Source organism: Prorops nasuta, unplaced genomic scaffold (assembly GCF_024137725.1).
Source record: "Prorops nasuta isolate Cenicafe-Biocafe unplaced genomic scaffold, Cenicafe_Pnas_1.2 PNAS00010, whole genome shotgun sequence".
NCBI lineage: Eukaryota > Metazoa > Arthropoda > Insecta > Hymenoptera > Bethylidae > Prorops > Prorops nasuta.
Window position 1 is genome coordinate 2165385 of NW_027116807.1, and position 26541 is coordinate 2191925.

Sequence of the window (26541 nt, forward strand, 5' to 3'; positions counted from 1 at the left end):
TGTTAAATAGTTTATTCGAATAAATAGAGTGGATAGAGTTTTTTGGTTTTCTCAAATGGCTTATCCAAATAAGTTGGAGAAAATATAATGTGAAATAATTTTTTTTTTGTTACCTTGTATTTTGTACTTACGTATGTGACGTGATATACGTATGAGTGACTGGCTCGTGCAGCCCCTGTATCATTAATTTATCATCGTTGTACCTGCCTCAGGGTATAGGGGTTCGTCACCCACCCCCTTCCCTTTAACCCCTCATCCGGTTGAAGCAAAGCTCGCCAAGCCACGTATATCAGAGTAGCACTAAAGACTTTTCTTCAGGGGAAATCTTCCACTGAGTAAAAACAATCCTCTTTTTATCCTGTTTTTCCCCTACTTATATATATATATATATAAGTGGGCCGAAAGGAAAATATTAATCGTACAAATTTTATCGACCTGAAAAATTTCAGAGTTACACAATGCTGGAAAAGGCTTTTTTCTCAACGATCCTTCAAGCAGTCTGACTTTAAGCTTGTATCTCCGGAGATGGTATTAGATACGTTATATACACAAGTGACTCGTACCTTTTTGGGAGGCTTTTAGTGAAACAAAAAATTTAGTTAAGAAATATTCCATTTATTTAGCAATGACTCTTAAAAATCGATACAAAAGTTATTTTAAATTTGTTCGAACCATGGCAATTGTGAGCATCGCTAAAAACAGGCATATATTATATATATATATATAGAGGGCAGCTGATAGAATTCAGCTATTTTGTTATAATATATTACATGCCACGACTAACTCGGAAACTTTGTGATCCGAAGATAATCAAACGAACAAAGACAAAATCAGTTTGAAAATGCAAATGCCAGCATATTCATAACATATACGTACATATTACTTTTGTGATGTATCAATGGTATGAGCTAACTACAAAATTTACCGCAGTAGTGTATTACCCCATATTCCAATATTTTTAACGGATATAAATAATGGTACAAAATTAAAGTTACCCTATTCAAGTTTCTTACATGTATGAGCGCGTATTAGCGACAAGTGCAACAAGAATAAACCGGTCTGACATTTAGGTTCCTTTGGTAATGGCACGATCGACCAGCGTCTACTTTATACCGGGTCTCAATTCTCTTCGCGGATTCGACAAGAAAAATCTTTTAAACATACAAAATATAATATAAAATCACTACGCTGTACAAAAATGCATTTTTTCTAATAATCGCGGTACAATAGGTCGACGAAGAACGAGCGAAACTGCACTGTGGAATATTGCACCTTGCATGGAAAATATGTTTTTATCTTGAAAATAGTTAGGAATGAAAAGTCATTCGGTAGTGCACGAATCGCTCGTTTTTTGGTTACTCAGCTACTTGTGGAGCTGTTGTCTCGCCTCGCTCACTATAAAATAGAGTAATAAATACTATATTTATATAGTAACTTTGGGACGCATAAAGGATTATAGTAAATATTGATATACTAGTATAGTACTATGTACAATTAGTAACTCGGTAAAAATCATATTCGATATAGTAATATTTGCTATTTTACACCGAGAGAATATTACAGTAAAATTTGGTGTAAAACACAGAAATTTGTATTGTATTTTAAAGCATGGCTGTCATAACTCTGAATTACATTACATTATGGAGTGTATACGGGAAAAATTACGATACTACGAATTCTGTTGTACATATTATTGATTTTTGTAAGAAAGCATACGAAGCTTTACTATAGTGCCAAGAGATAGAATTGTAGGGACATTTCATTAATTTTTAAATTATGTCATCAGTAAATGTTAAATGACTTTACTAAAAATATATGACTGATTTTTTGAAGGTTACACAAAGGTCAACTTGAGTTTTTTAAAAATCTAACACCCTATATATTATTACATATTTTTGTTGTATTAAAAATTACTGTGATATTATAACTGCTGCTAAAATTAAAGCATTTGGCCTGGGAATACAAAGTTATGGCAGTAGATCTATGAATCCAAAATAAAATTTACTTTAATATTTTCTTTGTGTATAGCACACACTTAGTACTAACTATAATGTTACAAAAATTACTATGAAAATATAGTAATGTTTATATTTTAAAAATAGAAATAAGTGGAAATGCTGGATGTAGTATCAGTTACTGTTCAAAGTATTGAATATTTTACTACATATATAGTAAAATATACTATACATTTATGAATATGTACTATTCAAATATAAGAATTTTTAAAAATAGCAATTATTACATGACAAATGTAGTACAATTTACTAGATATTTGTAAATTTTACTATTCGTATAGGGAAAATTAACAAATAAATAGTAATTTTTTCTATACAAAAAAAATTTATTTATCTCCGTGCATTTATACGACCGAGTAATCCTCCAAGAGAGTCTCACCGAAATGGGTGACCACGTAATCGTGATAGTACATCATTATGCAGAGTGGCTGGCCAATGATGAGACTGGCCCAAACGACGATGTTTCCCCATCTTGCACCACAATGTTGCTCCACTATCTTACTGAGTACTGACAAAGGTATCTATGACGAAAAATAGAAATACCAGGCGTGATACATACAGTTGTAGAAGAGCACATATGCGAAGAAGAAAAATAATTAAAATAGTACAATCCTACCTGGCCCATCATACCCATAAAGGCCCAGATTTTGAAAGTCTTGAGTGGCACACTGACCAGATACTCGTGGAAAAAGGCACTGACGAAGAACACAGTGATGGAAGCAGTGGTTTTACCGTAGCCCATTTCAACGATCGGGATGTACAAGTGCCTGTGCAAAGAAAATATAGTTTCATCAATATTGGTAGCTTAATTTTTGATTTCCAACTGTACCAATATACAGGAATGCAATTTTTGCCTGTGTTACGGGCAAGATTCCAGGACAAGAGCCGCGAAGCGAAGAATCGTGATAAGCAATAGCTACGCGAGGCTAGCTTGGCGTGCGTTATTTCTTCTCGGCCATTATACTGAATAGCGCAAAACGTTCGTGGTGGAAACAGGGTCACCGAGATAAGGGAGCGCTACGAGACCGTTCAAGAGGCACGTTCTAAAATTCTTCTGAAAAATTAAAGCAATATCTAAGAAAGTTTTCGCGAATCGCATGGCAGTGGTTATTTTCCTTTTGGGGTTTTACTTAAATGCCGGAGTCAGGGTTAAAGAAGATCGTTAGCAAGCTGGAGATTAACGATATAGCGCGAATCGAGAGGTGACTGAGAAAGTAGGAAAAGTTCTGAGAATGCATGGGGCGAGTCTTACTCGAATAATACGACGTAGATGAGTCGCGAATTTTTTGTGATTTTTTAATACAGGCTTCGTCAACCGAAATACTCCGGAGCATTGATGTAGACGAACGCGTACACCTTGGTACGATTGTTGTTATCAAAATGTTGTATGTGACATTTGTCGATATAAATAGCCAAAGGCTTGAAAAATGTCTCATTCAAAATTTTAATATTTCTTATAATTAAAGAAATTCTTCCCTTATAACGTTCCTCTGTGACGTTTTACATGGCGGATCCTGTATATAGTTATTCTATAGCGAAAAAAAGGAACAATTTTTAATTTATATATTACGAGCTGCTACACCATAGAATGTAATTAGGTTCTTTATGAAAAATCTCTTTAAGGAATAAAAGTGATTACACTTTGGAGAATCGAGCTTCTTCTTGTTAATCTTTGATTTTTCCTTGATAGTATCAAAAGTATTACACTGGCGCATTTAAAATGCCGCTGGAACTAAATAGCCTTAAGTGCAGCTGCGATGCATATCGGCTTTTCCTATTAGAAATCTGAAAAGACGCTTTTCCCAGCTACCCCAGTTCCCTTTCCTCCTCCATTACTATACGTTCTGCGGTGTCTATAAGCCGCGTGCGTCGTCTGCTTTTCCATTTTCACCTCGTGTCAGGAACGGCAGGGATGCCAGTCGCAGCTCGGGACTCCGGCGCGAATACGACAGCAAAAAGATTGAACCACCCCTCTCCACTTTTCCCCACCCTCCCTTCTTGAAATTTCAACTTACGCCTTACGAAAGAAAATCAGACGCGGAGGTTTTCCCAAGTGCTATATATAATTTGCTATGAAAAACCAGGAATATCGGTCAGCGCGAGCACAAACTCGTGACCGGAGATTTTAATTCTTTCGCATCTTGAGTTTTACAGCGAGAGCAGCTCGAGAGACCCTTATTACGTTTCTTCTGTTCTAATAGAGCTAGAAAAAATTACTTGAGAATCTCGCAGCGATGCGATATTCGAGTTAGAACGAGAAGAGTATAGTTTGCTACGTATATATATATATATATATAGGGTTTGAGACTCGCGTGTGGTTTTTCGCCTTTTCAGACTCATTCGCAGGTCGCCGCGGTTCTCTCGCTCAATGACTAGGTACCAGGTAACTGGATGAAAGGTACATTCTACAAGCGCGCATTCCGTGCACAGAGACGGGGGGTGTACGCGGACAAAAACGGAGCGAGAGTCTGTTGGAAAACTCGTTGAGAGGGAGAGGGAAAATCCAAGAGAAGCGGGTTTTTCCAACCGATCCGAGCCGAGAAAAGCCGACGTATCAAGGACTTTCTTTTGAGGGCACAGAGCCGGCTTGTTGTGCGTGTAAGGAGAAGCTGCAACAATTAGCCGGCTGGCAGTTTTCGTAGGTTAAAGGGTAACGCGTCGAAGAAAAGTCGCGATAATCAAAATCGCGTAGAATCCTTGATGCTTCCCTCTCAGTTCCCTCTGATTTTACCTTCAAGGCCGCACGTACAGCGCGCAAAGACGCGACGCGACGTCTTCACTCGACTATATATAGCGAGAAAAAGTAATTAAATAAAATTGCGAAGCTGGGACACGCTCGTTAACGAGATTCAGCTGGAAGACTCATCCCAGTTTTTTTGAGAACCGCCGGTATCAAAGCTTTGGACCAGCGTAGCTCAGAGACTTTCTCTCTTAATTCCCGCGGAGCCTTGGCTCTCTATACACCCCGCCCCTTTAGATTCTTTAAAAACACAATACTACACTTTTGTGTATACCTTTCCGTCTGCCAAAGAGATCTTATCCTTCCGGCAATTTATTCCGCGTCTTCGGGCAGATAATGCGATTATGAAAACTTGTATACCGTTGGTACGCCAAGCTACTTGGTAGGAGCAACAAAATTATAGCGATAAATCTTGTTATTTTGCATTAAACGGCTCTTTTGTAAGTTTCGTGCGCTTAGCTTTTGTTTCACATCGATGGGGAGAATGGTATATAAACGTTGTTTCTTATAAACTGTATCGCAACTGAGATCCATTTAACCTGCGGCTGACTTACAAATCTGATTAGCGTATCGTGATAATAATAAATATACAAGGGAGTAATCAGAGGAGTGGGGAGAGTTAAAATTTATTTACCGTACTGCCCATCGATGAACCGGCATGTTCCAGCTCCTCCAGAAAGTGTCGATATTATTGGCGTTCCACCAATCGCAATAGAAATTCCTGTCAGCGAAATGCAATAGTTCACCCATCAAATTCAGATATGAGTGAAACGTTAAGTAGAAGAAGCACAGCCACATTAAGTGATTTGGTATCTGAAAGTTAATAAAAAATATTAAGTCGTCGTTAAATATGTAGCTGTGGGTAAGGATTCGGTACTTTTATTAGAGATCAAGAAAGGAAGATACAGTTTGCACTCTAGGATATACTGTACATATATATATATATATATATATATATACAATACTACACTGTACACTTGGCAAAGATTACTTGGCTGGCAAAGATGAGCGGTGGAAAGCAGTGTCGGCAGCCAATTGTGGCTTCTAAGTTGGTTTTGCCGTCAGAGCTAAAAGTCTCAGTTTCGAAGGAAGAATTCGGAAGTTATTTCGTTTGCAGTGGCTTTTCTCGGGCGGTTGCAGAGAGCCCTAGGGCCTTTAACGTAGCAGCATATCATCCGCGTGTTCTCTCTCTCTCTCTCTGTCTCTCTCTCTCCTCAATCCCCTTTCTCCCTTTGCAGCTAAAGGACTTAATAATGTTACCGCGCACAAAGGTCAAGTCTACCGTGGCGAGCCGCAAGGCATTCGTACTTTTCCGGAAAGACGTTTAGTCTGTGCATGTGTATATGTGTGAGTGTGCTCGCGCAAAAGAAAGAGAGAGCTTTCGTCACTCGCTAAAACTCTCGTCGACATTTTAATTTCGTTTTCCTATGGCACTCTCTACAAAGTCGATTCCTACCCCTGCAAGTCGACACAAAGGATTCAAGATTCGCGGGCTAAACCTTCAACGTTTCACTCTAGTGTCCTCCATAGCCGTCAGCTATTCAACGCTGAGCTTCCACTTCCGACCGTTACTTCTCTTGATACGGACCGCTTGAAAAGCCTCAAAAACCTTCCGAAGTGCCAAAAGAATTCTATCGAATTTTTATACTTTTTCTTGCAGCAATGACAGAATAGTTTTTTCCCCATCGTAATGGAACGGACAAACGGGTCTGACAATAAAGTTACTAGGTATATATATATATATAGTAAACTATAGGTATACAGGGTGTCGCATTCAATTTTGCCAAAATAATAGATTAGTATAAAAGGGATGATTCGAAGAAGAAAAGTCCTATAGCGTTTTTTGATATTATTCTTAATTACAGAGTTATTAAACAGTTTATAAATACAAGTATCTGGCGATCTCTTCTATCGAACACGTCAATCTGGGGAACCACAGGAAATTTCCAAGTGAACAATTTTTAATGTACAACAAGCTTTTCATCAAAGGCTGTATAAAGAATTAATATAAGAATTTTATTTTAAAAGTAATTCGGTCAATATGAATTTATCAGTTAGATACGAGTTAACCGGACACCTTGTATAATAGATTGGCCTGTACTGCAGTGGATCCTTCGCATCCGGCAGTGGTTCTCCTTGCCTCTGATGCAATATTCATAAATCCGATATGTCTGCATCATTGATGGAAATACGTAATAACCATATGCCCCAGCGGGATATTCGTCGCGTATACCTATACCCCGCACACGACAGATAAAATTGCTCAGCAACGCTCTTATTCCAGCCTGCTACAAATATACACGCTAAGGATTTTCTTCGTATAGAAATATCGAGTTATCGAGATGGTAAAAATGTCTAAGGAAAAATTCGTTTTTCGTTTTATTGTCTGTCATATTGTGTCTACGTCCATTCGCGCATTGAAAATCGGCAAGGGATTGAGGTTGCTATTGGACGATTTATAATATATATGTATATCCGTTGCTGTGCTATATATACGTGTGAAAAAAGGCTTGGAGAGGAGGGTTAGCGTGTTGAAACAATGTCATGTTAACGGCGAAGGCTTGATAGTTGATATTGTTGAAGGCACAGCATGTTATTACATGGTAAATATATATATATATATACACACACAATATAGTTTCGTGGATGGGGCAGAGTGCTCGTATCTGATTAAGATCAGAACGGAATTTAGCTCGGTATTAGGTTGAAAGACAGCTGGCCGCATAAATTGAGGCAGATGACTGAGGTAAAAAAATCAGAGAAGGAAAAAAAGTAGATGATCTACCGAGCGGTGTGCCAGTGGTGTGAGCTGCTTGAAAACTTGGCAAGAAAATTGCCTTTCGCTATTACCGCGAGATCAAAGTTTTCCTTCGTCCACATTACGCCGAGAGACTAAAGGGAGAATTAAGCGTCCCCAAAGTTTACGTCCCGTTCCCTTTCTATTTCTATATATATATATATATCTAATTTAAGAAGCGTAATTAACCCTCTCACCCAATCGTGAAAAAAGAGGCCGCGAGACACCTTGAGGTTATTTTCACCGGAAACGATGATAGGCTCTGCTCGATTCGAGTCGAGTAGTCTCCTCGATCGAGAATTATCAAAAGAAGCGCCAGGTCCTCTTCGCCTTATTTCTCCATGATGAAATTTTGCACGGTCAAGCGAGCTCGGAATTTTCGAAAGCACGTGCGTTGACGCAGAAGCAAAGGTTGGCGCGAAAATTCTCCGACAACGTATCAACCATGCGTGGCACGGTTTGCCGGTGCTTAAAACGGAATAATCGACGCGTATCTCCAGGACGAGTCTCTCGACTATCGTCATTATCCACGCTGCCGAGGATGTTGGCAGAGCGAGCGTGGCCGAAGCACAGCGCGCAGCCCTCTGTTCCGCGTCGCTTTGGGACGGATTCATATAATTGAATTCGGTTCACCGAGCCTCCCCCAGTCCAAAATACTACGGCCGGCTAGATTCAATCTCCAGCATTTGAGCTAACGAGAGAATAACGAGCGTTGGTAACGATGGACAGCACAGTTTCTGTCTGTATATACTGTAACCATATATATGTAAATATATATATGATGTACCACTACGCACAACCACGACGCAGCTCAGCCATAGCATCGAAGAGAAGAAAAAAGCAGGATCCACGAACTGTATCGCTGCAGAGTGGAAAGAAAGCCACGCAGCGTTGAAAAAACCGGTAGACCGACTAACGAATCCCGCCAAAGCTCATCTTTCATCATGATTTTTGCCCAATGTCCAAAAAGACACGGTATAGTACACGTATCAAAGCACGCGGGCTAAGGATCGAAATAAAAGTCTGATTAAAAGTTTACGTTAAAGGGAATAACGCCCAGAATATCGCTTTATTTCGTTGGAATATCCCAAGGGACCTCCCACGAACGTCCGTCATATTCACGCTCGAGTATATTTTATTCCTCTAGTTTGGCGCCACGCGAAACAACGGATTTACGTCGACGTCGAACAAAGCACTACGTCCTCTTGTTTCGGGACGAACAGCGCGACGCCAGATCAAATGAATTCGCGAATTGCGCCAAACTTCCAGACGCTGTCAGACTTTCCAATGGAAAATTCACCAACCAAAGTGTGTGCAGTATATATATACATATAATAATAATAAAGTTACGCGCGAGATCCATAAATCCCACAGCGATTAGATAACTTGTAAAATGAATTTGTTCGTGCTTTGGCGTTGCCTGTTTAAGTTCAACGTGTGTTTTCGTGTTTTATGAAATATTTGTCGAGTACTCACCGCTAGTTTCAGTAGACGCTCCGAGGCCTTGGCGACGTCCATATTCTGTAACACAAACGGACGCACAAAGTACAAGTTTATTAATCCAAAGAGTAAATACGGTAGGAAGGAAGGAAGGAAGGAAGGAAAGACGGATGCAAAACAAATGCAAGTTGAAGAGAGATGCTGGCAAAACACAGAGACAGAGATACCGGGACTCCAAGTTTCTAATTGGACGCAACTCGTGTCCCCCTGCTGTATCGTCTAGCTTGGCAGGATTGTTAAATTATTGCTCGGCGAGAAAGATCTGTGAGCCAACAGAAGCGTACAAAGTACGGACAGCAAAGAACATATTTTAGTTTTTCTCCCTTACACACACATACACGTATAAAATGTAAACAGTATATACGCTTTTTGCGCCAGGCGTGGACGAATCTATTCCTAATTTGGAAGCGATTCAAGGCCTCCGTGCTAATTAAATAGTTCACGATAAACATTTGTTCGGATGAAGAAATAAATAACAAGGAAGATCCATTCACATGTATAAATTTCTTCCTCGACGAGATGGAAGGAAATAATGATTGTTTTGATTCGATTCTTGAAATGTGTGAGTGGTTAAAGAACATATTTTACATTTTCTTGCTTGTATACACATTCATCTATCTATAAAATGTAAACAGTACGCTTTTTGCGTCAGTCGCAAACGAACCAATTCCTAATTTGAAAGCGATTCAGAGCGTCTGCGCTAATTAAATAATTCACGATAAACGTTTGCTTGGACGAAGAAATAAATAACAAGGAAGATCCATTCACGCATGTATATATTTCTGCTTCAACGAAGCGGAAGAAAATAATCACTGTAATGCTTCAATTCTTGCAATCCGTACGCGATTAATCATCAGAGAACTATTTCTTCTTTGTTTTCCTCTCATTTCTCATCACTATATCGATTAGTATTGATAGTCGATAACCCGTATAGGACGATAATTCCTCGTTGCAAGAAAATGGAAATTTCTGTCGATATAATATTTTTTAGTGTTTTTTTACTTCGAGCATCTCGTCAATTTTTCATCGTGGAAAAATCGACATACAGCAATAACCTACTAATTGAGAGAGCCAGGAATGTTCTCAAGTCTGTTTCATTTTCAGCTGTCCCACCAAATGGCAGCAACACGTTTCCTTCTGTTTCCATATAAACAGCCAATAAACGTTTGAATAACCTTTTGTCCTTTGTGGCACATGGTATACTTATACTATATAGTATTCTATACACAATGTACAGTCACAGTAGGCTAGTTTACCTTACAATTCCCGATAAAGTACCAAATACATTTCCTAATACTGAAAATAATAAGTGAAATTCAAAGGACGAAGAAAATTCTTCTCGACAAAAACGGTATTGTTTTTTCCAATTGCATTAAAAAGCAATCATATCGGTTTTATAATACAAAAAAACTTGAAATTTTTATCCAGCATTGTCGTGTTAATTAATAATAAAATATCGACCCATATACAGCAATAACCTTTTATCGTGAGTGCCCTAAATGTTTTCATCTTTGTTTCAATTTCAGTTGTCCCACCAAATGGCAGCAACACGCTTGCTTCTGTTTGTAAACAGCCAATAAACGTCTGAACAACCTTTTGTCCTTTGTGTCATGCTCCACGCGTACGCTACAATATTCCACACACACATACGTATATTTCTTTTTCGATTCACCATAAATCAACGATTATTACCTAATATCAAAGACATTTAATGATATTCCAAGAAGCAAGTAAATTCTGCGACAAAAATATTATTTTTCCAAATGCATTAAATATCAGTGCTATCGGTGTTACGGTGTAAAGAAAATTGAAACTTTTATGCAGCATTGTCGTGTCAATTAATAATAAAACATCGACCTATATATAAAGCAATAACCTTTAATGGAGAGTGCCCTAAATGTTCTCATCTCTGTTCCAATTTTAGTTGTCCCACCAAATGGCAGCAACACGTTTGCTTCTGTTTGTAAACAGCCAATAAACGTCCGAACAACCTTTTGTCCTTTGCGTCGTACTCCACGCGTACACTACACTATTCGACATACACACACGTATATTTAATTTACGGTTCACCATAATTCCTAATATTAGAGTCGCTCATTGAAATTCCAAGGACGACGAAAATTCTTCGCGACAAAAACGCCGTTGTTTTTTTTCAATTGTATAGGCTTCGTCCGGAGAGAAAAAGAAAAGAAAAGAGGGAAGAAAGGGTAATGCTACGGTTGGGGCATGGGGAAGAAAGCTCGACGTTTCTATCCTGCATTGTCGTTTCAATTAACGATGAAAGATTCACGCGGGCTTGCATGAACGGACAGCTTATCGCGGCCCTAGAAAACTCAGCGAGATACTGGGAATTCACTCGCCTCGAATTGAATTCCAACGGGGCCGACAATGGCGCGGCAAACGAGGCGTACTTATGTCGCGTCGTTACCCCCCCCCCCCTCCCCCCTCCCCCTCACCCTACCACCATCTTTCCCTTCGCACCCTTTTCAAGACTGCGACGACAACGAAGGCGGATGAAAATCTTGGAGAGAAAATTTATAAGGGCGATAATGAATTCGACGATCGTTTCGCGAAATCGACGCCTCCTGCGTCTGGCATCAAATCTCCTGCTGTTATATATTTTCCAATTTGCTAAAATTACGCAAGTTTCTCGAATTTCATTGTCGAGCACGTGCGTGTCGAAATACGCGAAGAGCCCTTAATAGTAAATTCTTGCTCCTATTCACTTTAAAAGCTGATTAAGCGAAACGCGAACAGAACGCTTTACGCGCGAATGCCATTTGCGATTATCACAGAGCGCTGCTTCTGAAAGGTGCGAATCGCATTTGGATCGGCGGCGCACTATGGTATACAATATATATACACACACACTCTGAAGCTATATACGGGAAGGTGCCAGTGGGAAAGCGAGAGAGACAGATAGGTAGAGAAACTAAGATAGAGAGAGAGAGAGAGAGAGAGAGAGAGCTTGACAAACGCGAGAACAGCCGTCACCGCGACAGGAGAGCCGGAAAATATAGTCTAGGAGTACATATCGCTATATGAGTTTACCATTCGCCGTCACGACAACTGCACTCCGAGGCATTGTTGGGAAACTTGCTGGCAATAAGACCGCTTTCCACGAGCATGAACTTTCCTATTCGTCATTAAGTAATTTCCCACCTCATAGAACCCCGTCACAACGTCTCTCCTCGTCAACTTCATCGATATCGCAAAATCGATCAAAAACGCTTTTATTTATTTTATCCCACTCTTCTTTTTTTCTCTCAGCCTTTTTCAATCTTACTACTCCTATACTGTAATAATAATAATAATCGCCGAGAAAGTCAATATCTTCCACGCTCCTCCCCTCCCTCCCCCAGATACGGACAAATTGGTTTCGATAATTGCGAGTCACGATCTCTCAGCGAAGACTGGCACGTACTTTTCTGTTTCGCTGGCTTTTCGCGAGGTCACCGACAGAATCTTTCACGGAAACTGCAAGTTCTTATTTTTATCGCATGGTTCACCCTACTACACACCTGCGCGAGTATAAATCGTAATAGTAGTGGAGCTAGCTCCACCGTCCGTACACCGGTCGTTCTCTTGAATCAACAAGAGCTCCCCACATGTACGCGCTAACTGCGAACAAATATTTATCAAATTTTCATCGGACCGCGCTGCGGATGTAAATTCCGGATTGTTATCATACGGGCGAAATATGGACACGCATGGATGTTATAAAGCGTGGTGGGTCGCATTGGATAGCCAATCATTCAAGCTGTCAGAAGTGTTTCCATTTGCGATCATGCACACCCTCTTTGTGTACAATATCGTGTGTGTGTGTGTTTGTAGTGCAGTGCGTAATTATATTGCAAGTTCTCAAATATCCTGAGACACACGACAATATTTGGCAAAATAAGTCTTTTGTTATTTTCCACACGTTTTTTTTTTTATTTTAATACTGCTATACAGTATACTATATACGATTGTATTATAGTTTCTCAAATATATTCCTGAGAAGCGACGACAATTAGCAGAACAAGTCTCGAATTATTTTCTCCACATACAACCGTACTTCTGGCAAGTTTCGCGCTGCGAAAAGTAGGAAGGACGTTCCACGAGTTAAATGACGTATTCTCTTGATATTATCCGCAATGTCTCTTAATAAATGATCCTCCTGTCAAATATAGTCGCGAAGAGAGGGACTTTAATAGTCCCTGTGATAAAAACTGATGGTTTGTCCAGAACGTTATTGTGCGTTGTCCGTATATAGGATATCACATTATTATCTCGGATGAGCGAGGGTGTAGCGCGAAATAAGTTCCTTCTATAAACGTAAGCGCGTATCACAATTGAAAGACCCGTCTCTCCCTTTCATCTGGACTCTATCCTCGTTTCTAATTTCCTTCGACTTGAACGAAGGAAATATTGATCTAAGAGAGACTATTACTGATGCGATGAGCCTATATATATATATATATATATAGAAGAAATTAGTTGGAATATTCCAGAACATGGAATGATAAAGAGGTGTATATTCATAACTAGGAGAAATATCACAACTTTCTTTAGATCTTCTTAAATGTTAATTATACAAATTTGAAAAGGTCATATGGAAAAATTGAATATCTTTTATAATTAAGGAGATACATGTTTTTTCCATATATTCTGGCCGTTTAGAGTGACGACCTGTACATATACATATATTCTGTAATAAACGACGTTGTAAAAAAATTTAATAAAGAGGAAAGACGCGCTGGTCATATTCGGTAATGCATCCGAATCGATCTTTTCAAGCGTCAATGTTCCAGGAACAAAAGAAAAGCGTAAAACACTTACACTGAACGGTATGAGAGAATTCTTGACAGACGGCACCATCCATTGTTGAAAGAGTGACATGACGACTTGACAGCCGATCAGAACTTCCAAGATTCGTTTTATAAGGAACCTGAAAGAACGTATATTCAACTTTGCTTATATATACATGTCATTTAAAATCGAGAAAGCCAATACTCATCGTACATACTATTTGGAACTTTATTTACCTCTTTCGAATCCTCTGGGTCCTCGGAAAGTTCAGCTCGTAGCAAAGAGTCGGTGCCAAAATATAATAGTAGAGATCGGAGAAATTCAAATTATCTGGATATTGCACCAAAGCCGTTCCACAGTTCTCAATATCGTTATTATCGTGATCACCGTTATTTTGCTTGGATCCGGTTGCTAATGACACAAAACGAAAGAAAATATTAATTACACACTTTTCCACGAATCATTTTACGATACAATCATTTAACAACGTTAGAAACATTGATTCGAAACGTAAGTTATTCGAGTATATAAAATAATAGAACCTTTCTAATTTCAATGAAAGAAAACCAAAATTATACAATTTTCGAAAAATCATCCTACAACATTTGGACCTTCATTCGAAGTGTAAAGTTTATTTTCAGTGGAACAAGACAAAGGAAAAGGAAATGATACAATCTTGCAAAAATCATCGTACAGCATTCGCAGATTTGATTCGAGGCAAAGCCACGTTGAGTATATAGACTAATAGGATTTTAGCGATTATCCTACGTGTTGGGATTGATAATCTAATCTGGAATTCAAATAAGCCAGGTTACGTCGACAGTTTCCCTGAATCTAGCTACTTCCTGGGTCTTGTGTTCAACTTGGATCGTTCCCTCGCAATGCAATCGTTCAATAATCTTCGCTATAGATATTTGCTTTAACGCTTTTCTCAATAACACGACTGTGCATGGTGCAATAAAATCTCTTCAAACAGTTTCTGCTAAGAAGCATCGAGTTATAGGCTCGGTGAACAGACGTTACGAGGGGCAATCTCAGGGTGGCAGATTGCCCAAGCGAAGATTGCAGTCGATCGTTCAGGGAAAGTATAGCAGCAGCTTATAAAGGAGGAAAAGCTCCAGGTTAATTTGTGGATCGGAGCTCAACCGTTCGTTCCAAACTTCGCTTTTCGTCCTTCCTTTTTCAATCCACCATTGCAAGCCACGTCGCAGCATCGCAATACTCTATTTTATGGGGTCTGTGCACACCAGTACAATCATGGTAGGGTGAGAATGTGTAGTTATATACGTATACGAAAATGAATTCCAGAAATCGTCGAATTAACGATATAGGTATAGTACTGATAGTACGGATGTAGTCTATATTTCATATTCTCACTCAAGTGTCGTGTTGGTGTGCACTATATCCCTGTGTACTAGTAGTATAGAGTGGGACTAGCGCGCCCCTTTCAAGACACACGAAGCTGGCTTTAAGTACTGTAATATCCTGGGGAACAAAGGGGGAAAATACCAAAGTAGGGTCCTCAGACGGATTGAAACAAATAGAAACGTCGTTAAGAAAAAAGCCTTTTGCCACACTAGTTGCACGTCACGAATTATACACTAATAAGTTTTGAACCAGTATATTTGATGCAAGGAGGGGGTGGTCTTCATAGTTACAGGGATAAACTATATTTCTCTCTCAATATAGCAATAATTATAATTACATTACATAACAAGATCCTTAACCCCATTGTTCATGACCATGCACTATCTCTAACCAACAATTCAGACAAATTATAATACACCACTGCTATAAACCGAACAATTTTAATATTTCCTCCACGTACCAGCTCGGTGATTTATGCGTAGCGCGATATTACAAGAAAAATTCCTTCGCCGAAAGCAGAGATTCTTTGCGGATGGGAAAAATTGGTATTTATCGTGAATTACACCAATGATATTATTATTACACAATTACACGTAAATACTGAAAGTTGCACACTGTGAAAAATTTGTGCAATAATAAATAATGGAATACATTTGCCGAGAAAAAGACAGTGATGACCGGTTGGTGAAAAGGGGAAAGGAATTGTATTGTTTTTCCGTGAAAATATGGTCGCGAATGGGCCAAAGGCACGCGAGTCGCTCAACGGGTTCGTGCCTGCCTCGTCGTCGCAGGACTTTCTACCTTGTGGAAACAGAGACGTTAAGGGGGGTGATTGCTTATTGAAAGTTGGGCAAGCAAGTGGGAAAGCTTTCCCGAGAAGAAGCCTGGCTGATCGATCGATCGATCGTTGCTCGCTCGATCCGCACGAACCTCAAGCTGAAGAGGCTATTTTAACAGTCGACACATCACGCACAGCCAGATCCATTAAGCCGGTGCATCTGCAACCTCCTCAACGACGTGCCATCGTATACCACTTTCACTTCTCATTCTGTCTGCTTCGTGGACCACACAAGAAAAGAGAGTAGAAAACTATTCTATCGAAGGGTTATTTTTTTTTTTAATTTAATGTTTGGGTGGGAATAATAATCAATTAGTGTGTTTGATAAATTAGCTAGATTCATTAAGCAGTTGCATTTCTGCAACCTCCTCAACAACGTGCCATTACATTGTGCACGCTTTCACTTATGCTGCTTCGTGGACAACCCAGGAAAATTAAGTGAAAAATTCTTCTACCTCAAGAAAAATATTATAAGACAGAAGAAGCCTTTAATTGGAATAATGATTAATGCGTTAAATAAATAGCGGCAGATATCGCGTGAATCGTCAAACTTCCAGTAGCATCCTATTATCCAAAGTATGATTAGCTCCGTCGTAGTTTCTAACTTTATGGAATATTGGCCTCGCAATAAGCACGTCCACGAACCTCTGGAAAGTTTCTGCGTTAATCCAGCAAATGGAAATCAACACCACGATTACTACTTACTAATAGCCTGTTTTGGTATATATATATATATATATATATACGAGTCTTAGGAGCTGAGAAATTCTGCTGTACTGCAAAAACGTCATAACGACTCTTTACATATGTTCATTTAAAGACCAATTTTTTTTAAATCGATTTTTAACTTTTTTAACGCTCTAAATATTAATGGCAATCATTTGGAACGTCAGAAATTTTCTTATTTTGCTAATCAAAATTCAACGTCTATGAAGTACTATGTGTTTTGTTACAAGTCTTCAGAGAATACAATTTTTATGACTCATAAAAAGGGCAAAAAATATACTTACATTGTAAATTATTATAAGATAGTGATTGTCTTCGCATTCTTCCTTGCGATGATTTTTTTCTGCTACTCAGACGGCACCAGAGATTCACTTGTACGTAGGACCACAGTTTTAGAAACAAAATTGCGTACAGCATGCAAACATACATGGCACCAACTGTAAATTAAAAAATGCAAACAAAGCTCATCATAATGAAATAGATTATATACACGGTGCATTATCTCTAAAATTTTCTCGGGTATTTTTTGAAATATTTTTAATACCTCCTTTAATGTTTTTTGTCTGTAAGTATATACACTGAGAAAAAATCGAGTCTGTACTGAAATAAATCTTTTTAAACCGTACTCGTGAAATATTGACTTAAAATTTGTAAAGCTGAATGAAATGGATTAAAATTGACTTGACTGGAATAATATTGAATTAAACGAATCAGCGCTAATATTAAAACTATAAGTATATATTTCTTTCGTATTACTCAAACAAGAATTTATTTTATTCAACGTCTTTTTCTCAATGTAGGTATATTGCAATTATATATTCCCGACTATTTTCTGGTATTTTATATTGGCAAATTAAGATAAGGCGATGGAGTTATTGGGGAATGTCATGTCGCAAGGCAGCGGGCACAGTTGGTTATGACAACAAATCTATCTCGCGATTGCCAGTGGCACGATCTCAGCGTGTCGCCGCTACTTCAACTTTATCGTATTCGAACACGAAGCCATTATAGGCCGATATTGGAGAGAGACGAGGAAAACTAGGCAGTACTGGCGGCGAGATGCAGTTGTGGATTGTTGGCATGAAATGCCAATATATTTTTATCGGGCAAAACTTTCTCGCGCAATTTCCTAATTTCATCGCTTTTACTCGATGACGAAAAACAAATGTCGATTTAAAATTCAAGGTTAATTAAGCACCTATATCTATATATAAACACACGTGGAATTTGTAAGCGATGAGAAGAGGTGAAAGTAAATTTGTCAGGCAGTCGGATTTTTCCAGAGTGACAGTAGCAAACAACAGCTATATTTCCATTTCGAGTACGTGTCACGTTGTAGTTTCGTACAGCGTGACAAAAAATGTTCTCCATTTCTCGACGGACAGGGGTCATTGACCTTTCCGACAGCCGAAAATTGGCTGACCTGAATCAATCGAGAATGACGATAGAGTTATGTATTTATATATAGTATACCTCGTATCGGTATCTACATCAGTTTCATAAACGAGTGATTTTGTGCCTAATGTCTTCGCAGTTTTCGTTTTAAACTGGAAGTCTCGTTTTTAGATAGATTTTTTAGTTTTACGCGACACTAAACTCAAGACTCAAATTTTTCCCTTTTTTAAAAATTCGCAGGAATTGCGAAACATAAGGAAAATTGATGGTAGTAAAACTTTAAAGTAGTCTAGAGCTACGAATAAAAATAAGCAAAAAGAAGAAGGTAATGCAATATTCCATTTTGAGAAGCAAAATTGTTACGTAATCTACTCAACTTGAAAAATAAAAAACCTCTTTGCACCTATTCTGAGAAAACTTGAATACAATTTTCCAATCTGCGTTAACAGCCGTTCATAATAATATCGATAAATTAAATTTATTGATATTGCGAATAATTCACCAAATAAGAAATTATTCGCAAAATTAATAAAATTATACCATCGATATTACGAATAACAGTTTTAACAGCTGGAAAAATGACGTAAAATTTATCCGAGTGTATACATCGTCGTGATCACGTTCTTCAGAATCATGATTCTATAAGATCCGAATTTCTGAAATCTTGCTGGCCAATCGTGCGTCACGTCTATATCAATAACGTATTATAAATTACGCCTAAAGTAGCCAGGCAGGTGATATTTAACCTTTTACCATCCTTTACAGTCGGACGCGTTTTCCTTTCACGAAAGCCACTCGCACCTTTTCCATTGGCGCTTGATACCAGAAGAAGCAGACTGATGCATTTTGATTAGAATCCATTTCCGTGGGTCGACCAATCCGGAAAAGCTCGAGACCCCTTTCATCTCTCGACTAAAGAAAAGTGTCGTCGAGCACTTGCTCGCACTTTCTTCCTCGTCCTGGTTCATCTCCGACTTTCATACTGCATGCCCCCTGAAAGACTTTTATACGCGAGCCTTCCTCCAAATAGATGGCCCGGCACGATTCCTTTACAATAAAATTCTCACGAGAGCCTACACGAGCGCACGGAGTACGTTGGAAAGGCCTTCGACCAACAGTTCTCAAAATTGAAATTAAATAAAACATGCGCCAGCGACTATATCCTTTATACATTGCCGAGGCAGCCTCGTTAGAAACACAAAGGAATTCCGAAGCAAAAAGCTTTATGAAGACTCCTAATGAAAATTGATCGCTATACGTTGCTGCGGTCTGGAAATTTAAATTGGATTTTCGAAAGTGGGACCTCCGTGTCGCTTATATCGCGTGTCGAGGGCTGGTCAATAAAGGGAGGAGGTGGAGAGAAAAAAGAGTGGAGAGATAAAACGTGAAGGGGTGTGAGGGTACAATCGGCCACGACACAATGGCGTATTCCTCGTGCGATCGTAATAAGAGACGGACGACGACGGCATTTCCAATTCTACCTGTACGCGATTCCAGCCAGTGATTCCATCAGGATTCGACAGCACTTCCATCCGTCCAATCCTTGTTAAATTTTCCTCCACACCGATCCCTTTGCATTCCAAAGAAAATTAATGCTCTGATTAATCTATCTCCGTTATAATCTCGTATGCCACTCGTCCACCACTGCAGTCGTCGATCGCGTATTTCCGTATTCCAACTGGGTTTACCTACACGATAATTCCAAACGATCGCTGCATCTCGCATCTCGCGCGTAAGCCTTACGTTACATGTACGCTACACGACCTGTGCTGCCGCTGCATCATCAGTACCCCGGTCGAAGAGTAGTAGCTATATACATATATATACGTATTTTCTTACGAGTCGTGACTCCTGATGGAACGTCTATATACACGTCAGTCTCATGAATTCAAATTACGCCTTCCTCGCGCTATAATAACAAACCAGAGCGCGGTGCTTCTCTTAATTAAGATGTACTTCGACGCGAGAGCCTGATTCGCGCATTTGCATCCGATTGATGCACTCGCGCTATTCCGCATTGAACGAGTAACGCTTTACCAAGCCTATTACAGAAAATCCAATTACAACGACCATCATGGGCAATGTGGTAACACACGGGGTCCGTCGTTGTTAATTTACATCGAACTGCAAAGTAAGAATTTTATAGTTCGTTACAAGGGAATTTTTTTAAATTGCACATGTAAATTTACAACGGCGTACCTACTATAAAATTCTCATTACAACTTCGAGGGATATTTTTACGTAAAATAGTATTGATTGGGACAAGGTCACGATATATGGTTCGTTGCATTGAAATTATTGCAGAATTACGAGGATGCAGTTGCAGATTTTTCGTTGCAATTTAACACGAATCGGTTATTATTGGACGAAATAGAATCGATCGGTGCAAGGTAAATGTACGCGTAATTTTCTACTTATGTTCCAAGGACTCGCTCCTTCGATCGTTTTGCCTCAGCTATAGCTTATTTTCCCCCACATCGCACACTCTCGGTCGACCCGCCAGGAAACCCTGATCCTGGCACAGGATCCACTTGGCAGCGAGCCTTAATCACCACGCGGAGTTACCGTGCGTGAAGGCGGATCTTGGCAAACACGCCGCATTCGTTTCACGCACGTGAATCCCGTTCGTGTGCTTTTGGACACATTTTGCGTTTCGTCCAGACAACCGGCCGTTTACGTCGTCCGACAAGCACACAGCCATCAATTTCTGCCGTTAAAATGGAGGTAATTTTGACGGAACAGCCTTGAAAAATAATTTACACCAACCGCGAAGGGTCCGTGTACGTACGATATATATAGGATGATCGTGTTCAAGTAGTATTTCGGTGGTTGCATATATACTGTGCTACACAATATATATATATATATATATATATATATATATATAATGTTTGTGTGTGTGCATGTAGCAGGGTTACTAACAGGCTATCCCATAAAGCAATTCGGTATCAAGCATATCCGACAGATCCTGCAACGCCTCAGCTGCTATGCTTACAACCACGAGTGTCTGCTTTCTGCATTAGCCACGCGGAAACCAATTTCCTATCCTAATTTCGCAGGGATTATCCAGTATAAACGAGCAGACCGAAGCAAGCATTCGGCTGCGTTCAGCTAGTTAATCTAAACGGTGCTTGGCTATCTTCCAGACTCTCGTCGCAATTTCCCACGCACCTTATCCACTCCGCGCTACTCAATCATTATAATACGGTGCAATACATTTCTCTCAAACACACAGACACTATAATTATCATGTAACAGCTTCGCGAACCAGTTATTTTTCTTACAAGCTCTTGTAAACAAGCGTTGCAAGAGTCTCGAGTAAATACAAAGTCTCGGCCGTGCTTGTAGTCTGAACTTTGCGATATTTAATTAAAAAACTAAATTCCCGATAAGAGCGTAAGTAATGTAAAAGGAGAGTAGGGGCGCGTAATGTGAATTTTAATTATCCAAGTTTCTCGATTGTAGGAAAATTCTGGAGGAGCAACGGCGTGGCGCGTGGTAGTTTGGTTAACATTTCAGTCGGCGTTTGCCTACTTGACGCTGGCTGGGCGATATGCGCCAACACACAGCTTCGAAACTCCCCTCCTGCAGCACACCTTCCTGATCCCCCGACATTTCACGCTTCGCCGAGCCCCGTCGTCGTTTGAAGTCACTGCGGAATTGGTTGTGTCCCACCGCCCTTTTCCACCTTTCCAGCACCTACCTTCTAGCAACGCGTTAGGCGTGCATATGAAATTCTTCCTACGCCAGCAGCACCAATTTTATTTCTCTCTCTCTCTTGCTCCACCAACAATCCATCGCCCGTATTATTCTGCCAAATTACTCGCAATTCCAGACAGAGTCAACTTTTTCCACCTCCTAATTTCCTTTTCATCCCCGCAATATTAATGAGTGGAATGTGGGATAACGATACAGCGAAAGGTTTTTTTATTTACCGTTCAAATGTGTGTGTGTGTGTGTGTGGATCAGGGTTAAATATTGACTCGTTCCCCGAAGGCAGTTCTTCCCTTCAGTCAGCATCGAGTCAGTCATTCTGCTGAAGCTTCTATTCTCTTCTCGGTTTGGGAAGGAAGGAATAAGGGTGATGGAGAGGAGGGGGTGGTTCGTTTTCCACGGAATTACAAATTATGCACGCAGGGAGTTCCGACGCGATGAGCTCTCTCGGAATTACAAATCGCGTACGGGCAGACAGTGTGGAGAGTGTGTCTACACAAAGCGTAGCCTTGTGGGAATAGGGGTAGGTAGGTATAACGTAAGAGGATAGCCCGCTGCTACTCAGTCAGTTGGCTCAGTCTGAGAAGGAATTGGGTGATTGGTCGGAGAGAGCAGAAGGCCAGCGGATCAGATTTAGACTTGGCTAAAACCCGGTCAAATGCGGAATAACGTTCATTATCATGTAGAACACGACCGACTGATAAATGTTCAAAGTCTCCTAACATCCTGGTAACACTTTGCCAACCTGGCTCTGCATATCTGCATCGAGAACTCCCGGCTAGTGCACTTGCATAATCCAATTCCTCGCGTGATTTATGCATTTTAATATTTCACCCAACCTTGCCCCCCTCCTGTACTACGCCACATTTGACAATATCCCTCTAATTCGCGACTTTTCTCCCAAGCTTGATGTTATTTTTTTTAATATACTTTAAAATTGCACGTTGCAGCATTGTTCGCTGTTATAATTAGTTGATTATAAATTGGGGATAATGCAGTGGACAACAGTGTGCCAAAAAGTAAGACGAATTTTTTTCTTCCTATGGTATGGAGCAAAGTCACCAAGATTTTTGTATATCCAGGTGAATTATTCTCAGTCATTTCGAGTTTATAAGAATATTCTTTCGCATCTACTATATTTATATAAACAACTTGTTTTACGTTAGTAAAAACTCGATGACACGCGTATTATTGCCATTTATAATCCTTGACACAAAAGATATACTGGACAAAACAGTTTAAAAGAAAAAATGTAATTGATTAAATATTTAATAATGTTAGAAGCACACCTAATAAATTTCATTAAAATTCGCTTAAAAAAGAACAGCATAACTAGCTTAGATACGAAGTAGAGGGTGAATTTGATCAAAGAAGAGAGAGGGACATGTATATACTTTAGCCAACTGATACATAAATACGTTAACGCAGTGTACAAAGCTGTTCAAAAAGTAAGACGAATTTTTTCTTCCCAAGGGACAGAGTAAAGTCATTAAAACCTTTGTGTATCCAGGCGAATGACTGCTACTCGCTTTGAGGATATAAGAACATTCTTTCGCATATACTATATAAGCAACTTGTTTCACATACTGAAAAGTCTACGATACACGTAGAGAGCGAGAGAGAGAGAGAAAGATATATAAACAGAGATACTTAGAAAAGTAAAGCTCTGCCAAGAGTGAGTCTGCTCTTTGCTACACGCTGTACTCTCTTCTCGGACTCCTCTTTTGGTCTCGAGACACACTCGTCCGGACTTTGGAAGTTTTAAGAAGCGCTTACACGACCGGATGTACGTACAAACGACCCCCCCCCCCTCTCCTCCCTATATCTCTCTAACGTGCACACGCGCTCGTACACACGTAGTACACACTGCATCTTTGCACTGCGCGTTCCGCCGCAATAAACTTTTTCAACTAGCTCCCTTTCTTCTTCACCTCCCCATCACTTTGCAATTGCAACGTCTCTCACGACTTTCTCCCAGTGTATATCAGTTTAAACAACTTTATATGGTATATACTGAGAGAAGTGGAGGCTAAAGTTGGATCGAAAAACCTTTATTTAGCGTATTCAGTAACATTCTTCGAATCTAATTTAATCGTAACAAGATTCTATCAGTCCAGGAATTACCTGTATACTCTTTCAGAAGAAAGCAAATGTTTGTTTATCGTCCTCTTTGCCAGTGTGACCATTCCTATACAAGTGAGAAAGAGGGGGGGGGGGGGGGGGGGAGGGCTGGGTGACTGTGTTTATACGTTTGTGAAATTCGCGAGAGAAACGACCCGTAAAACGATGCTTACTCAGGCTGAATCCGGAATCCTTCACGTGAATGACCACCATAGGTATCAGCACCAAAATGATGAGGTTTACGACGTGGAACACCATTCCTGGTCCATGAGCTATGATATCCTGCGGCAGAAAATACAGAGATACAAATTACGACCGGAAAGTGACTTTGGGGCGTGTGGCTACCAAGCAAGGATAGCAGTGGTGAGTCAATATATATATATATATATATGTATAAGTAGCCATGAATCTCGAATTGCTTGATTTTTTATCTCACCCGAAAAGGAGGAAGTACTCGAGCTTCCGATAAAATGTAGATTCTTCAGTTTTATATATTTCTCATTGTAATATAATGACACACGATATTCTAAAAGCAGTGTACAGTGTGTATTCTAACTAGCGAGTCTTGGGAGTTTTAAGTTTTTTCGTTCAAGAACTTTTTAAATTGAGGAGTTTATAAATTATTGCAATTATATTACGACAAATTTATGATTACTGTAATTTAAAATTGTAAAAACGATTTTAAAGTGAGTGGTCGCTGCATAAAATACAGATGGTAAAAAGCGACATTTGACAAGTTCAGTTAATAAAATATTAAAAAGATATTAAAATTTTATACGTAGAGTCATTCAGGATAAAAGTACACATTAGACAAATTTCTGTTTAGTATGAGAGAGAGGGATTGTGTTTTATTTTTATATTTATATTCTTTCGATCTAGTCATCGAGTGCCTTTATTAGAGCCACGTGGCAATATAGCTATATTGATGCGAAGCAAGATTGTACGTAGGCTCTTAGGCCCCCACTATCACACTCTAGTCTGTAAGTTGTTTTGACTGGTGTAGGGAGGGGAGGGGTCTAAGCGCCTGCGAGCTTGCGTCACCGCTATATTGTATTGTATTGTTTTTTTGAACTCCGATGTAAACATTGAAGCTGAAGAATCAGTTCATTATGTTTCGTCGCGAGGACAAGTTTACCGTGCATATCGAGGTCATCCAGTAACGGTGAGTTATTTTAAAAAGCCTTATAAGTTTTATTACACAATGAATTAATTAAATTTTCTACCTGTCGAGAAAAATTAAGGTAGAAATAAATACGTTATTTTTATCCACGTATCGAGTACTTTCATATTTCTTTTTTATATTTTGTTTAATATTTCAAATTTGCTATGTTTTTCCTCGCTTATTTTTACTCTCACTATAGATCGACAAGAGTGCGTAGTTGGACAAAATGTTGAACTACTGAAAAAATGATAAAAGATAATAAATTTACTGCGAATGAAGCATCGGATAATCGTGGAATAATTTTTAATTTATTTGTCTCATAAAAATTGCGTGCTTTTGTCCTGAATGACTCCAATTATACATTTGACCTACGTAGACAGTTTGCACATAAAATTTTAATATTTTTGTGCAATGAAAAATCACAGTAATCGAGTTATTAGTCATTGTAATTGCAATTAGAGATTTCGGTAAATCTGTATATTTGGAGACTTGCTGGAAATATGAATGACTATACGTAGGACAATTGTCTAGCTGCAGTGGAGCAAACGGAATGTCGTCGGTGTACCGATAAAATATTTGCAAAGCGCTTGACCCAATTACGAGACACAAAAGAATACCGTGAATTTCGAGCACAGCCCAGCAAATTGCACGACTGAAACATTCACGCGAATATTGTTGCGGCATGCGTCGTCCCTCTGTGACACCTCGACTATACACCAACCAAGGGACGCGAATAAATGAAAAAAGCGTTAAATGCAAAATTAAAATCGTTGGCCAAAAAGAGCTTAGCTTGCTCTTTAAAGGATTATGACGAATCGTATTTCTGTCAGGCTTTTAATCAGTTGATTCTCATAGATTCACAACGATTTTAAAGTAGCGTGACGCGTCGATTCTATCGTAAAGCACAAAGTGACCTTGAAAAACGAGAGAGAACTTTGCATAGATAGACCAAATTGCAGATGCTCCGACACTTCACTCTAACTCTCAAGTTTATATAGTTATGAGGGCTTTTTGAAGGTCAGAGTGTAGAGTCTTAGTGTTTACAATCATGCATCTCATGTAATATATATACACCGGTATAAATTGTTGATTAAATTTACAAATTCTATACAAAAAAGCGTATCGTTGAATTAAAAATATTTTCAAGAAATAAAATCAGGAAAATCTCGAAAGGTCACCTTTAACACGATCCCTCAAGTACATTTTAAGTCGAATATTCTGGATGAAAATAAAATGTTCTTGAGTGACGTGGTAAAAAAAAAATAAACATGTTCTATCCTTACCACTGATAATCCTTTTTCTATCAGCAAACAGAGAGCCACTGGCATTGTAGAATCTGAAATTGTAAACAAAAATAGTATACTAGAAAAAAGT

At 39.2% G+C, this 26541-nt stretch overlaps 1 protein-coding gene and 1 long non-coding RNA gene across 4 annotated transcripts in view; one reads left to right on the forward strand and one right to left on the reverse strand.

Annotated features, from left to right (window-relative positions):
* Window positions 1–594: 594 nt before the first annotated feature.
* mdy (midway) overlaps window positions 595–26541 on the reverse strand; it is a 43479-nt gene continuing 17532 nt past the window's right edge. The window contains exons 4-13 of one of the 2 annotated variants that reach the window (XM_066732197.1): window positions 26451–26503; window positions 24179–24287; window positions 17060–17212; window positions 14080–14254; window positions 13874–13982; window positions 9029–9073; window positions 5390–5568; window positions 2632–2782; window positions 2395–2536; window positions 595–1395 (exon numbers count right to left, since the gene is read on the reverse strand). In XM_066732197.1, coding sequence (XP_066588294.1) covers window positions 1364–1395; window positions 2395–2536; window positions 2632–2782; window positions 5390–5568; window positions 9029–9073; window positions 13874–13982; window positions 14080–14254; window positions 17060–17212; window positions 24179–24287; window positions 26451–26503 — 1148 coding nt within the window. In that variant the 3' untranslated portion in view covers window positions 595–1363. Of the gene's footprint in view, window positions 2537–2631; window positions 2783–5389; window positions 5569–9028; window positions 9074–13873; window positions 13983–14079; window positions 14255–17059; window positions 17213–24178; window positions 24288–26450; window positions 26504–26541 lie in introns of both variants that reach the window. The other variant, XM_066732195.1, reaches the window with a different exon arrangement.
* Window positions 24276–26541, forward strand: part of LOC136776573 (uncharacterized) — a 39693-nt gene continuing 37427 nt past the window's right edge. The window contains exon 1 of one of the 2 annotated variants that reach the window (XR_010823092.1): window positions 24276–24368. This is a non-coding gene — a long non-coding RNA (uncharacterized lncRNA). Of the gene's footprint in view, window positions 24369–25031; window positions 25168–26541 lie in introns of those variants that run through there. The other variant, XR_010823093.1, reaches the window with a different exon arrangement.